General features: G+C 37.1%; 1 protein-coding gene across 1 annotated transcript in view; it reads right to left on the reverse strand.

Annotated features, from left to right (window-relative positions):
- Nucleotides 1–591, reverse strand: part of GABRB1 (gamma-aminobutyric acid type A receptor subunit beta1) — a 380,597-nt gene extending 380,006 nt beyond the window's left edge. Inside the window, exons 1-2 of the mRNA XM_035005044.1 lie at nucleotides 288–591; nucleotides 31–122 (exon numbers count right to left, since the gene is read on the reverse strand). Coding sequence (XP_034860935.1) covers nucleotides 31–122; nucleotides 288–367 — 172 coding nt within the window. The 5' untranslated portion in view covers nucleotides 368–591. The remainder of the gene's footprint in view (nucleotides 1–30; nucleotides 123–287) is intronic.
- Nucleotides 592–13,327: the final 12,736 nt, after the last annotated feature.

The raw sequence follows: 13,327 nt of genomic DNA on the forward strand, positions 1-13,327 counted from the left end.
GTTACAGGTTGAAAAAAGATGAAGCATTACCTCCAAAGTCCGGCCGCAAGCGAATGTCATATCCTTTGAGCAATCTGTCCACTGTCTCTTTCACGTATGACATGTTGCTGGGCTCATTGGCGCTGAGGGGAAGAAGTAGGGACCGTATTCAAAATGAACACAAACTGCGAGCAGACATAAATATAGACAAGCACACCTTACCCCCAAATAACAAGCTACATGATCCAGCAAGCATGTAAAAAGAAAAACACCAAGAAAAAAAGAGACGTTCAACAACTGCAGCTCACCTGTGTGCACAACAGACCATGGCAATCATCACAGGGAAAGAGAGAAGCCCCAAACTCTCTCGATTTTGTACTGTCCACATTACTAACTCTGATTAAAGAATTGTCTTTCCTGCGAAGATTCAAGGAATGCAACTTAGTCGGCGGCAGGGCAGTAATTCCCGAAAGGACCTGCGCATGCGCAGAGGGTGCTCACTACCAAAAGACACCTTGTGCCTTGCAAACAATATTCCTAGTGGAACAGGCAACAGATTTCATTCCCTTTAAAGTTCCTGTTTGTAGTGTTCCACGTCCTCCGAGTAGTCGGAGATATCCTGCTCTTTCCTTGCTCCGGATCCTGTATGCATTTGCATACTGAGGTTTCTTTGGGCATTAGAGGTTGCTATGTTCATTTCCTCTCTGTCCTCAACCTTTTTTTTTTACTCAACTCCCAGGGATCTGGCTAAGGCTGCCTGTGATTGGCATCCTTCGTTGGCAGTCACGGTGGTCCTAGAACTGAGAGTGTGGAGGCGGGGCGGTTCTCTGGTCTCCAGGGTGTGCCTGTGTTCGTGTGATGGGGGGACGGGGGGCGGGTAGTGAATGGAGAAGGAGAGCCAGAGAAGAAGGGAAGGGGCAGAGGACATTCAGCACGTATTTGAGGACTCCAAGAATCAGGTCCCCTCAGGAAGCATCCTAGGACATCTGCCTTAGTGTAGTCCTTCTCTGTAGGAGGGGGATGAGGAGGGGCGAGCCAACTTTTTCACTCGCTCCCCCACTTTTCTTCCCTCCCCCTCTCTTGTCTCTCCAGGCACGAGATTTAAGGGAAACAAGCGATGAGGCAGCATCTCTGGGCAGGCAACCCTTTTTCTAGTGCCATCTGCCGCAAGTCCCACTTTTTTCTAGGTTCTTGTAAGGAAAACCTCTTTCTTAAAATTGCCCATGTATTAACTCGCATTAGTAGCCCGGAGCAGACCCGTGAAACACCCAGAGGGTCTTATCTCTGTTCGCAAATAGGTTGGGGTTCTGTAGGAGCAGGAGTTGTTTAAATTATATTAAATTCAATCAGTGCAATTCAGTAAATGTCATTGAGCACATGTTAGGCAGGAGGCTCTGGCTAGGAGTTTGTTCATTTGTTTAATGGTATATATTAAATATTTACTATGTTCTAAACGTTCTGGAACTTAGAGACGATTTAAAGAGGGTTCCCGACATAGAGAAATTCACAGGCTCCCCGTCAGGAAGACGGACACAAATATAAGGAAGTTCAGTATGCTCTAGATAGTTTATATAGTGACCGGAAGCCTGTTAATACTACAAAGAGAGGTAGATAATGGTGTCCAGACAAGGAGAAAGCGTTCTGTAAGAGCGGGGAGGGCAGAGTATGCCAGAAGGAGGGAACAGCCTGTGCCAAGTCTTGGAGACTTGAAAGGCTATGGTCTACTTGGATAGCTGAACCCAGAAATAGCTGATCCGAATATAAAAGGGGAGAGGTAGGGATAGTGGTGATGAGGTGCCAAGAGAAGCTGAGGCCAGACCATAGGGAAAGTTACATCCTTTACTATGCCAATTTATGCTTCTAGAAATCACTGGAAGTTTTAAGTAGGGATAGTCAGGGTCAGATGGCAGTTTCAGACACAATGTTCTGGTAGAATTATCACGATCAGAATAATTAGAGTTTATCACTTGCTGACTACTTGCTGGTTATCGTGCACATTATATAGAAAATCTTATTTAAGCCTTCATAATAATCAAAATGTGGTAGACATTATTATTATTATTCTCTTTTTATAGATAGTGATACTGAGAACAAATCAGGGTAATGTAACTGGTTCAATATCAAACAGCTAATAAGTCATGGAATGGACATTCCAATCCGTGGACCTGACTACTCTATGCTATGAAGTATGGACCCCAAAAGGAGAAACCAGAGACAGGGAAAACAATGAAAAGGGAGAAGGGTTATTACAATGCCCCAGGCAAAAGGAACTAAAGTCAGATAGTGTTTAGCATGGAGAGGAGGTGATAGACCAGTGCAAGTTTTCAGAAGTATAATGGAGACATCAAATAGCTGGAAAGGTCAGCACATGAAGACTTTTGGAAGGTAACCAAAGAATTGTACAAACATTTACACATGTGTAGATCTTGACATTCTACATATATTAACTTTATTTTCTCATTTGAGCCTCATAACAACCTTAAACACTGAGGCTATTTTTTTCTGGGGACAATGATAACTCTTAATCAGGTTTCTTAATTTTCTGAAAAGTGTGTCAAGTCTACCTCTTTTTATTAATTCATATGGATTTGCTTTTAATGAGTAAAAGAAAAGATTTACTTATGCTTCACGTCTTTGCTGAAGCATAGAACCTCCCTATGTGGCACAACTCTGCAAACGTTGCATTGTAGAAAACAAAATTTGTGGAAGTTTACTTCCTTCATTTGTTCATTCATTTATTTCTCAAATACTTATTGAACATTTGGTAGGTGACAGCCACTATGCTAAAACCTGGTGACCCAACAATGAAAAAGATAGCATACAGAGTCCCTTTCCACATGAAATTTGTCAACTGACCCATCTTCGGGAGGTTGCAAATAGTAGCCTTGCGAGCCAGATTCAATTCATAAAAGAAGTATTTAGTTAGGTATTCACTGCTTGTTCAACTTATGTAGCTTTCATTGGGATATATGTTTTCCAGTTGGTCATAAGCCCCCCAAATTCTTTTTGAATAACAACCAGGATTGTTTTTATTAGTGTCTATAAAAGAGCCAAAATTTTATCCTAGAATTGAGGAAAACTGTGAGTGATTTCAAATTCTTGAATCCTAATGTTTAGTATGCTGCAATTTGGATCAATTTCACTAAATTTGGCTTTTAAATTATGCCTCCTTTTACGTAGAAGGACACTACAAGAAGTCATTAGATATTTATAATATCGTCTAATACTGGGATGCTATTGAGGACGGAGCCCCCTGTATCACTCACTATCTTATGTATGAGGACCTGTGGGAGAAAAATTTTCCCAGACCCTGGTCTGGGAAAGGCGGTTGGAATCCTCAAATTCATTAATTTCCGTATTTGCTTTGGCTACTGGGAATCTCAGAGTTGTAGGGACAGTTCAGCTTTAATCATTATGTAAGGTCTTAATGACCTGCATTTTGTTATGTTACATTTCTCCCTGCTGCTCTCGAATCCTAAATTTAATTTTCCTTTGTCACACTTTACTAACTTACAAACAGATATGTTGCACTGAATATATATAGTGTGTAAGCTGTCTTGAATAATTTTTAGAACTAATTGGGAAATAAATTCAAAATAATAAAAAACAATAAGTAAATAATTGAAACACCCTAAAAATCATCAAACCTAGACACACTGTGGGGTTTTTTTTGTTTTTTTTATGGCTTCAAAACATCAACAGTTACTACCTCTGTGAAGTTGCTTGTTTCTTTTCCAAACTAATCCTCTTAGTTAAGACCTTCCCCCTTCAAGATTCAACTCAATTTCCATTTTTTTTTTTATTAAAGCTGTCCCTGAAAGCCAGTGTATACTTAATCATCCATACTCTTATTATCTTCTACTGATAACTCCTAGGGGGATTCTAAAAACGATCATCCATTCAGCAAATTTAACTGTGAATCTGTGAACGGATTATTATGAAGTATTTACCAAAAAAGAAAAATTTTCTACAAGTAACTAAGAGAGAAAGAAAAAAGGACAAGGTGACACTCTAAATGAGGAACTGCAAATTAAAACAATGATATACCATTTCAGACCTATTAGATATGCAGAACTTAAGAATGCCAAATATTGGTTAAAAACTCTGATGTACTTCCAGAATTTATTCATTTCATAACTGGTCAAAGAGTACAAACTTTCATTTATAATATGATATATTTTTATCAAATCACTTCAAATCAACTAACCTTGAATTTTGGTTAGGTAGCCACACTATTACTACTTTTTGAATATTTATATGTCCTTTGTTATGCTTTCACCCCTTTTTTAATAGATTAAGTCCTGTATTTATTTATTAAAATTATAAAATCTTATATAACTTTGATATTACAGTAAGTCTACCAGTAGCTTAAGTAGTACTTTTATCTGTACTTATGGAAATAGCCTCACTTTATTTTTTGCATATGAATTTATTCCCTAAGTGTTTATTATTTTCTTAGAAAAGAAATGTCTTGTGTTTCAGGCTATATTAATAGTCAGTTATTTAACAGATTTTTAGCTGCTAATATAAAAATATCTTTTTCTTTTTTTAAAAAAATGTTTATTTATTTTAGAGAGAGAGAGAGAGAGTACAGGTGTGAGCAAGCAGGAGGAGGAGCAGAGGGGAAGGGAAAGAGAATCTGAAGCAGACTCTGCACTGAGATCAGAGCCCCACATAGGTGTGGGCTCGATCCCATGACCACAAGATCATGACCTGAGCCAAAACCAAGAGTTGGATGCTTAACCCACTGAGCCACCCAGGCACCCCTAAAAAAATGTCTTTTTGATTTTGTGTTTTTCAGTTTTTCTTGTTCAAATATTATAACATGGACTTTAAAAAAAATTATTATTATTTTATTATTATGTTAATCACCATATATTACATCATTAGTTTTTGATGTAGTGTTCCATGACTCATTGTTTGTATATAACACCCAGTGCTCCATGCAGAACGTGCCCTCTTTAATACCCATCACCAGGCTAACCCATTCCCACCCCCCTCCCCTCTAGAACCCTCAGTTTGTTTCTCAGAGTCCATAGTCTCTCATGGTTAGTCTCGCCCTCTGATTTCCACCCCCCCTTCATTCTTCCCTTCCTGCTATCTTCATGTTAAGAAGATAACATGGACTTTTGAGGACAAAAATTAGGTCCTTTAATAGATCCAAGTACATTTCTACCTCTTTTTACTCTTATTTAATTAAACTTAATGCTATAACAATTTTATAAATTATCTTAAATAAACAAATTCACTTTCTATTCTTTCCCTGTATTATACTTGTTTTGAGTTTCTTCTGAAATTACTATTTCCAGTATTTCTACTATTTCCAGTGTTTGGAGTGATTATAAGAATATTCTTTTCTTGTTTTAAGGAGAATTCTACACAAATAAATAAGTGATTTCATGTTTTTTGTCTTGTTTAAATTCCAATTAGTTAACATACAGTGTAATATTAGTTTCAGGTGTGCAATTTACTGATTCAACACTTACATACAACAACATATACTCTATCTTATTAATAGAGACATTCCAAGTTGTTGACTATATTAGTAAGAATAGTTAACATTTTTATAGGCTTATTATTTACCAATTTTAAACGCTTGACATATTCAGTGCTTACAATACCTTCTGAGGTGGTGATACTATAATTAGTTCTGTTTTACAGATGAAGTAACTGTGACACAAAAAGTTTATTAATTTATCGAAAGTTACAAAATGAAATGATAGAGACAGATTTTAAATTCAGGTGGGTCTAACGACAGTCTATACTCTTTACCAGTACACTATTAATTATGAAAAAAATATTGCCGCCATAAAACACTTTTTAAAGCTCTATTGAGATAATTATATGGTTTTGCAAATTCTTCTATGTAATTACATGCATTTAGAGTTTATCCTATGTTATGAGTGACTTGCGTTTTTAGAACAAGCCAGAATTAGAGATTTTTTTCTTGAAACATAACAGACCTATGCTCCCCAAGCGGAATCTTATAAAGGGTCACTCTGAAAACTGGAAGTGCATGTAGTGTTGTGACCTGTGGCTGACCAGTGTGATGCTCTGGGTACACACAAAATCAAAGAGAATGACTATTAAGGTTCCCAGTGAGTTATTGCTTTAAACCATCATTTAAAAGTGTTGCCACTCATCACTTTGTTAATGTGTAGAGATTTCACTGTTATTCTTTTAGTAGAAACTATTTATACTTTTCATTTCACTTGTTTCATGGGCTAAATTTTTAGTACCTGAGATTAGCTAAATAACAAAAGTGTTACAAATACCCAGGTGATTATCCAGGTGAACACTTTTCTCTCTAAACATATAGCCCTGGGACTTATTCATTTATTTACTCAAAAATATTTTTAGAGCTATGCAACAATAAAAGATTGTTCATCTTTTACTTATCAGGGTAAACATATCCAAATAACCAGTGTATAATGCAAAAAAAAAATACTAGAAATGAGAAAAGAATATTCCATCATATTGTTAAAAAATGAAATTCAACTCAATAAATTTGAAGATCTAGTTGGTTTTATTAAGCCATTCATAAATCAGGGAACATCCCACCTAACAAGTAGAAAGGAGCTCCAGAAGTTGTATAAAATGAGTTTTTTATAGGAAGGAGGATGTGTGGGGCTTTTATTAGCAAAGGAATAGAAAAGATTGCTTCAGGCAAGGTCATCTTCCCTTGGGGACCTAGATGGGGTTTTATGAGGTGGATTACCTCAGCTTCCTTTGGGGTTGAAAAGGGCCCCTGTGACAGTTTACCTACCTCCATGGTGTTGACCTACCAGCTAAGACTACATTTCTGGGGGAGGTTGGAACTACAGTTAGGTTAGGTATTAAGCCCTGGTTTGGTGACTCCATTTTGGCCTGCGGTTTTCTTTTTAACAAAACCTTGGAGTGTCAGGGAAGACACCGCAAAAAGTTGATACTTTCTGCTAGACTTTCAATTCATGGAATTAAGAAGTTGGGAGGAGTTGGGGCAGGTGACAAACACAAAGGTTTTGACTCATGAAGTTGATAGTGATAAAGGAAATGGTAGTATTTCAGGGAGAATGGGGCATAGATTGTGTTTACAGTGGTGAGAGTACTAGAGGGATTCTAGGGGGAGAAGAAGGGAGAGCAGGACAAGGAGAGGGAGATGTTCCAACTTTTAGCTAACCCGGAACCAGACTAGATGAAGAAATTAGATTTGGTTGGAAAATAAAACTGGTTTTTTCTCTGCCCTATATTAAATACATATTCACTATTACTAAATGGAGATCAAAACACTACTAACTTATCATTTTTATTTTGTTGTCAATAAAACTCTTCCAATTATTTTAAGAGGGTTTTGAAAGAAAATTTGGAAAACCTAGACATTTGGACTGGTCACTGAAATGATACAGTGACAAAGTAAATCATTAATTTCAAAATTACTGTAATAATTTTCTGAGTAAAGAAATCAAACTTATAAAACCATCTTCCCTCTTAAAGATAGAACCTAAATCATCTCACATTTTAAGTAAAAAAAAAAAACAACAAAATGTTCTTCAGTCATAAGTAACTTCTATTATATATTAACACTGAATAAATATGGGGTAAAATATTGGGAAGTTGCAGGCCTCCTGGAATCAGAAATGAATTAACCATAGGCATGGAAAGGTTCTAATTTAGGTTTAAGAAATGAAATACTGTAATACGGACCCTCATACATAAATATAGACAGATAATCTTGGGGCACCTGGGTGGCTCAGCCGTTAAGCTTCTGCTTCCGGCTCAGGGCTCCCTGCTCAGCGGGGAGCCTGCTTCTCCCTCTCCCACTCCCCCTGCTTGTGTTCCCTCTCTCGCTGTATCTCTCTCTGTCAAATAAATAAATAAATAAAATCTTTAAAAAAATTAAAAAAATATATAGACAGATAATCAAAAGTCAGCAAATCTTAAAGAAAATCAACATCATGAAGAAGAGGAAGAAATTCCACAAGGAGAAAACGAAATCCTCTTGGGAAATGTAACTACTTTAAAACAAGCATAATAGTTTGAGAAAGAGTTAAGTAGATACATAATAGCCAATAAAAAGAAGAAACTGTTAGGCAAAAACAAATGTCAATAAGGACACAAATGAAAAACTGGGGTTCTAGGGCGCCTTGGTGGCTCAGTCGGTTAAGAGTCTGCCTTTGACTCAGGTCATGATCCCAGGGTCCTGGGATGGAGCCCCACACCCAGTTCCCTGCTCAGAGGGGAGCCTGCTTCTCCCTCTCCCTCTGCCTGCCACTCCCCCTGCTTGCGCCCTCTCTGTCAAAGAAAATAAATAAAATCTTAAAAAAACAAACGAAACAAAACTGGGTTTCTAGGAAATTAAAAGGTAATCACAAATTTTAAAAGAAAATTCAAGGGGCACCTGGGTGGCTCAGTTGGTTAAGCCGCTGATTCTTGATTTCCACTCAGGGTCCTGGGATTGAGTCGCACTTCAGGCTCTGTGTTCAGCAAGGAGTCTGCTCTAGATTCTCTCTCCCTCTGTCCTTCTACCTCCCCCACACCTCACTCCTGCTCACAGACACTCTCTTTCTCTCTCTTAAATAAATAAATAAATAAATCTTTAAAAAAAATTCAATAGATGAATTGAATGACACAATTGATGATTTTGTTAGTGAGCCAAACAATAGAATCAAATAATTATCAGGATTACGTTGCAAATGACAAATAAAATGTCATTGAAAAGAGATGTAGAAGGTACACAGGAAAGAATAGAAGAAAAGGAGAGGAGCAAATAATTAAAGAAATAGCAACATCCCAGAAATGACAAATGTTATTCGTTCTATGATTGAACAAGTTCATTGAATGTTAAACAGCATTAATTAGTCACATTCTGGTGAATTTTCAGAACATCTTGGATACTGAAAAAATCTAGAATTCTCCTGAGGAAAAAAAAAATCATATTATCTACATAGAAAAGAGAACCATTTGTCATACTTATCAGTAAATTTAGTACTAGAAATTCTTTTTTATAAACAAGAGAAAAACAAAAAGAAATTTACTAACCAATGCATCAGAAATTCTTATCAACAGATTTAGTACCAGAAATCAAAGAAGCAATGTTTTTAAAATTCTGAGTGAACATGACTTTGAAGTGTTAATTCTTTACTCTTACAAACTAGCATTGAGTTGTGTTGGCAATTTAAAGTCATTTTTAGGCATAAAAGGACTGAGAGTTTTGCCCCGGAAATCCTTTCAGCAAGAATTACTTAAGGATAACTATAGCAAAACAAAACATCAATACAAGAAAGAGGAAATTAAGACACAAAATAAACAGGTAAAATAATTACTCTTCAATATTTAAGTTAAATGCAGTGAGATCAAAAGCAAATGTTAAGAAATTATTCTGAAGCTATAGGCAAAAGGTACAGAAGTTAAATATTTATGAGTCAGAGAAGGTGCCATAAAGTTAATGGGTTACAATGAAACAGGAAGGAACAGATATTTTGAATAAGCCATACTTCTTAAGTAGAACCGATGAATTAAAAACAAAAGCTATTGTTTCTTTTTTTTTTAAAGATTTTTTATTTATTTTTGAGAGAAAGAGAGAGTGAGAGAGGGAACATAAGCAAAGGGAGTGGGAGAGGGAGAAGTAGGCTTCCCTCTGAGCAGGGAGACCGATGCAGGGCTCGATCCCAGGACTCTGGGATCATGACCTGGGCCCAAGGCAGACACTTAAGGACTGAGCCACCCAGGTGCCCCAAGCTATTGTTTATTTAATGCTTACTATGTGCCGAACACTATATTAAGTCTTTTAAAATGTATTATGCTATGTTGTATCTAACATTTCTAGATTCTAGTAATATTGCCTTCATTTTTCAAGCATTTTTAAAGGAAAAAAAGATGTATGAAGAAAACTGCTGTTGGTCACACAGCTTAGATGTGACAGAGCCAGGGCTCAAGCTCACAAAGTCAAAATCCGAAGCCAGTATTATTTTATTATTATTATTTTTTTAACAATTAAGTTTCAGATTGTTTTCTTTTTTTTTTTTTTAAGATTTTTATTTATTTATTCATGAGAGACAGAGAGAGAGAGAGGCAGAGGGAGAAGCAGCCTCCCTAGGAGCAGAGAGCCCGATGCGGGACTCGATCCCAGAACCCTGGGATCATGACCTGAGCCGAAGGCAGACGCTTAACCATCTGAGCCACCCAGGCGCCCCCGAAGCCAGTATTATTAACTACTACGTACACTGCTTCTTGGAGAAAAAGTGGAGCACAGAGAATTAGATATCCAAATGCTGGTGAACAGATAATGGAGAATTCTTCTCAGAAATAAGAAGTCACTGAGATGAGTTGAGTAACAATAAGAGTGAAACACTTGATAAAAGATCACACATGATTGAAGATCTACACACCTTCAGAGAAGCCAAAATTACTGCCATCCTTGTGGGGTGCCATGAATGCCTGCCATGTCCATTTCCAAATCCATCATGATAACTGCTATTCCTAGTGGCAAGGATTTCCTGTGTCCTTACATGGCCAAGTATTGTGGCTAAGATTTCTCTGTTCTTTACTATCGCATGTATTCTTACAACAAAACTACTAAATTGAAGCTCTGTGAGGAAAAGAAGCATTTTCTTTAACTCACCCATGTCTATCCCTTATCTAGAACTGTGTCTGGCACAAAACAGATATGCAATAAACATTTGTTGAATGAATGGATAAATAAACAAACAAATAAACTTAGCAATATTTATTGAATGTCTAATATGAATCAGGCACTATTCTAAATACTGAGTACACAGCTGTGAACGAAACAGAAGGAGATCCATCCTTGCCATCATGGAGTTTATATTCTAGTGAGGGAGACGGATCATAAGCAAAGTAAATACGTCAGGTACACTGTATATTTAGACAGTGATAAGGGGTGGGGGGAAGCAAACCAGGGAATAGAAATAAGAATCTGGGGAGAGATGTGTTCATTGAAACTTTAGAAACGATGATCAGGGAAGGCCTCATTGACATTTGAGTAAAAGGCTATAGATGGTGAGGGAGTGAGCCATGTAGATAGAGTGAGGATGAACATTGCCAACAGGGTACAGCAAGTGTAAAGATACCGAAGTGGGAATGTGTTGGTGTGTTTAAGGAAGCCAGTGCCGCTAGAGCAGAGGGAGAGGCAGAAAAAGCAACAGGAGATGAGTTAGAGTTAACAGATTTGCTCTGAGTAAGAGGGAAAGCTAGCAGAAGGATTTGCTGTGGACAAGTCAGGATTTGATCTGACTAGCTTTTTAATAGAATCGCTCTAGGTACTAGAATATAGACTGCTAGAGGGCAAGGGTAGAAGGAGTTATGTCACTAATCCAGGTGGAAAAATTAGAGTAGCAGTGGTGGTGATGACAAGTGGTCATATTCAGTATATATTGTGAAGCCAGATTTATCAGGGCATTCTGACAGACTGGAGGTGGTGTGTGAGGGAAAGAGTGGAATTTAGGGTGACTCCAAAGTCTCTCAGCTGAGCAGATGGTAGAGTTGGGGATGATGTGGAGACATAGTTTGGGAAAGGGTGTTTGTGACCTGAGTCAGTTCTGGACATGCTAAGTTGGATATACAGTTGACCCTTGCCCAACACTGGGATCAAAGGCTCAGACCCCCACAGGGTCAAAATCCACATATAAGTTTTGACTCCTTCAAAACTTAACTACTAATAGCCTACTGTTGACCAAAAGCCTAACTGATAACATAAAGTGTCGATTACTAGATATTTTGTATATGTATTATATACTGTATTCTTACAATAGAGTAAGCTAGAGAAAAGAAAATGTTATTAAGAAAATCGTAAGGAAAAGGAAATGCATTTGTAGTACTGTACTGTATTTATCAACATAAATCTGCTTATAAATGGACCCCTGCAGTTCAAACCCCTGATCCTCAAGGGTCAACTGTATTTGGATAACTCCATTTAAAGGAAGAGGTCTTGACTAGAGATATAAATTTGAAAACCATCAGCTTTAATTACATGTCGTCCCCAAATTCATATGTTTATGCCCTACCCTCAGTCTGACTGTATTTGGAGATAGGCCATTTAAAGAGATAATTAAAGTTAAATGAGGTTATAAGTGCGTGGCACTAATTCAAATATGACTCATGTCTTAGAAGAAGAAGAAGAGGAGACACCAGGGGTATTTGAACACAGAGGAAAGTCCATGTGAAGACACAGCAAGAATGGGGCCATCTGCAAGCCAAGGAGAGAGGCCTCAGGAGAAACCAAACCTGCCCCCACCTTGATCTTGGACTTCCAGCCTCCAGAACCATGAGAAACTAAATTTCTGTTTAAGCCCCCTAATCTGCGGTATTTTGTTATGGCAGCCCTCACACACTAATAACAGCATTTAATGCCATGGACTATGTAATTTCACCAACATTGTGGGTATAGGTAGAAAAGAAAAGAAGAAATCCAAGGTGCACTGGGGCTTTTCAATCTTTGGAGGTTGGGTTAGAAAAAAACTAGAAAATGAGACTGAGAAAGGGTAGCAGGTAGGAAGAAAACCAGGAGAGTTGGTGTCCTGAAAGCTAAGGGAAGAAAGTATGTCAAGGAAAAGGAAATGATCAATTATGGTATCAATTACTTCTGATAGGTCAACCAATATGAGGACACAGTGAACCTACCATTAAGCAGATGAGAAATGCATTATTTTTTCCCAAATTAGTGAATTTTGGGTGTTTCAGTTTTTAAATGACTTTGATACGATCTCATTAGGATTTTGACCTAAACCTCAATATCAGAATGGAGGATCTTGAAAGCTTATTTTCAGAGAAAATCAGTTTTCCTTTTTAATGGTTAGTGATGTATATAAATTTCATAAATTATCAGGAATGAGCCAAAAGACGCAGAAAAATATATTGTAAAATTTTTGTATTATCACATTATTTTGTTGGGCATTTGTTTTATTGCTAAGAGCTGCAAACATTAAAATTCATTGATAAAGTAGGTGAAAAATGATTCTCTATTAAAGAAGAAAAGGCAACAATATTTATAAAAAGGAAAAATTAAATAAAAACATGGGTAAACAGGAAAATTGGTAAGAGATTCAAGTTTGGAAAAGCCAATAATTGAAAACAGGACTCGAAAACAAATAAATTATTTGAGTGCTCAAAGAAAATCAGTTATTTCAAACAATGTTGAACTTCCTCAGCAATCTGTGGATAAATACACACAGGGCTCCAAAGCAGTGTTAATATAAGAGTGTGCAAAATTTTGATTGAAAGATTAGTCATGTGCTAGTCAAAAAACAATCATAATGAGAATATTAAGCCTTCAAAATTAAGTATCTTGCCAATATTCCACAGTAAATGGTTCAAAAGAAGCCCGCGTCTGTGTGTCTCTGTGTGTTTATGT

This window comes from Mirounga leonina, unplaced genomic scaffold, assembly GCF_011800145.1.
Source record: "Mirounga leonina isolate KUSES-001 unplaced genomic scaffold, KU_Mleo_1.0 Mir_129, whole genome shotgun sequence".
NCBI lineage: Eukaryota > Metazoa > Chordata > Mammalia > Carnivora > Phocidae > Mirounga > Mirounga leonina.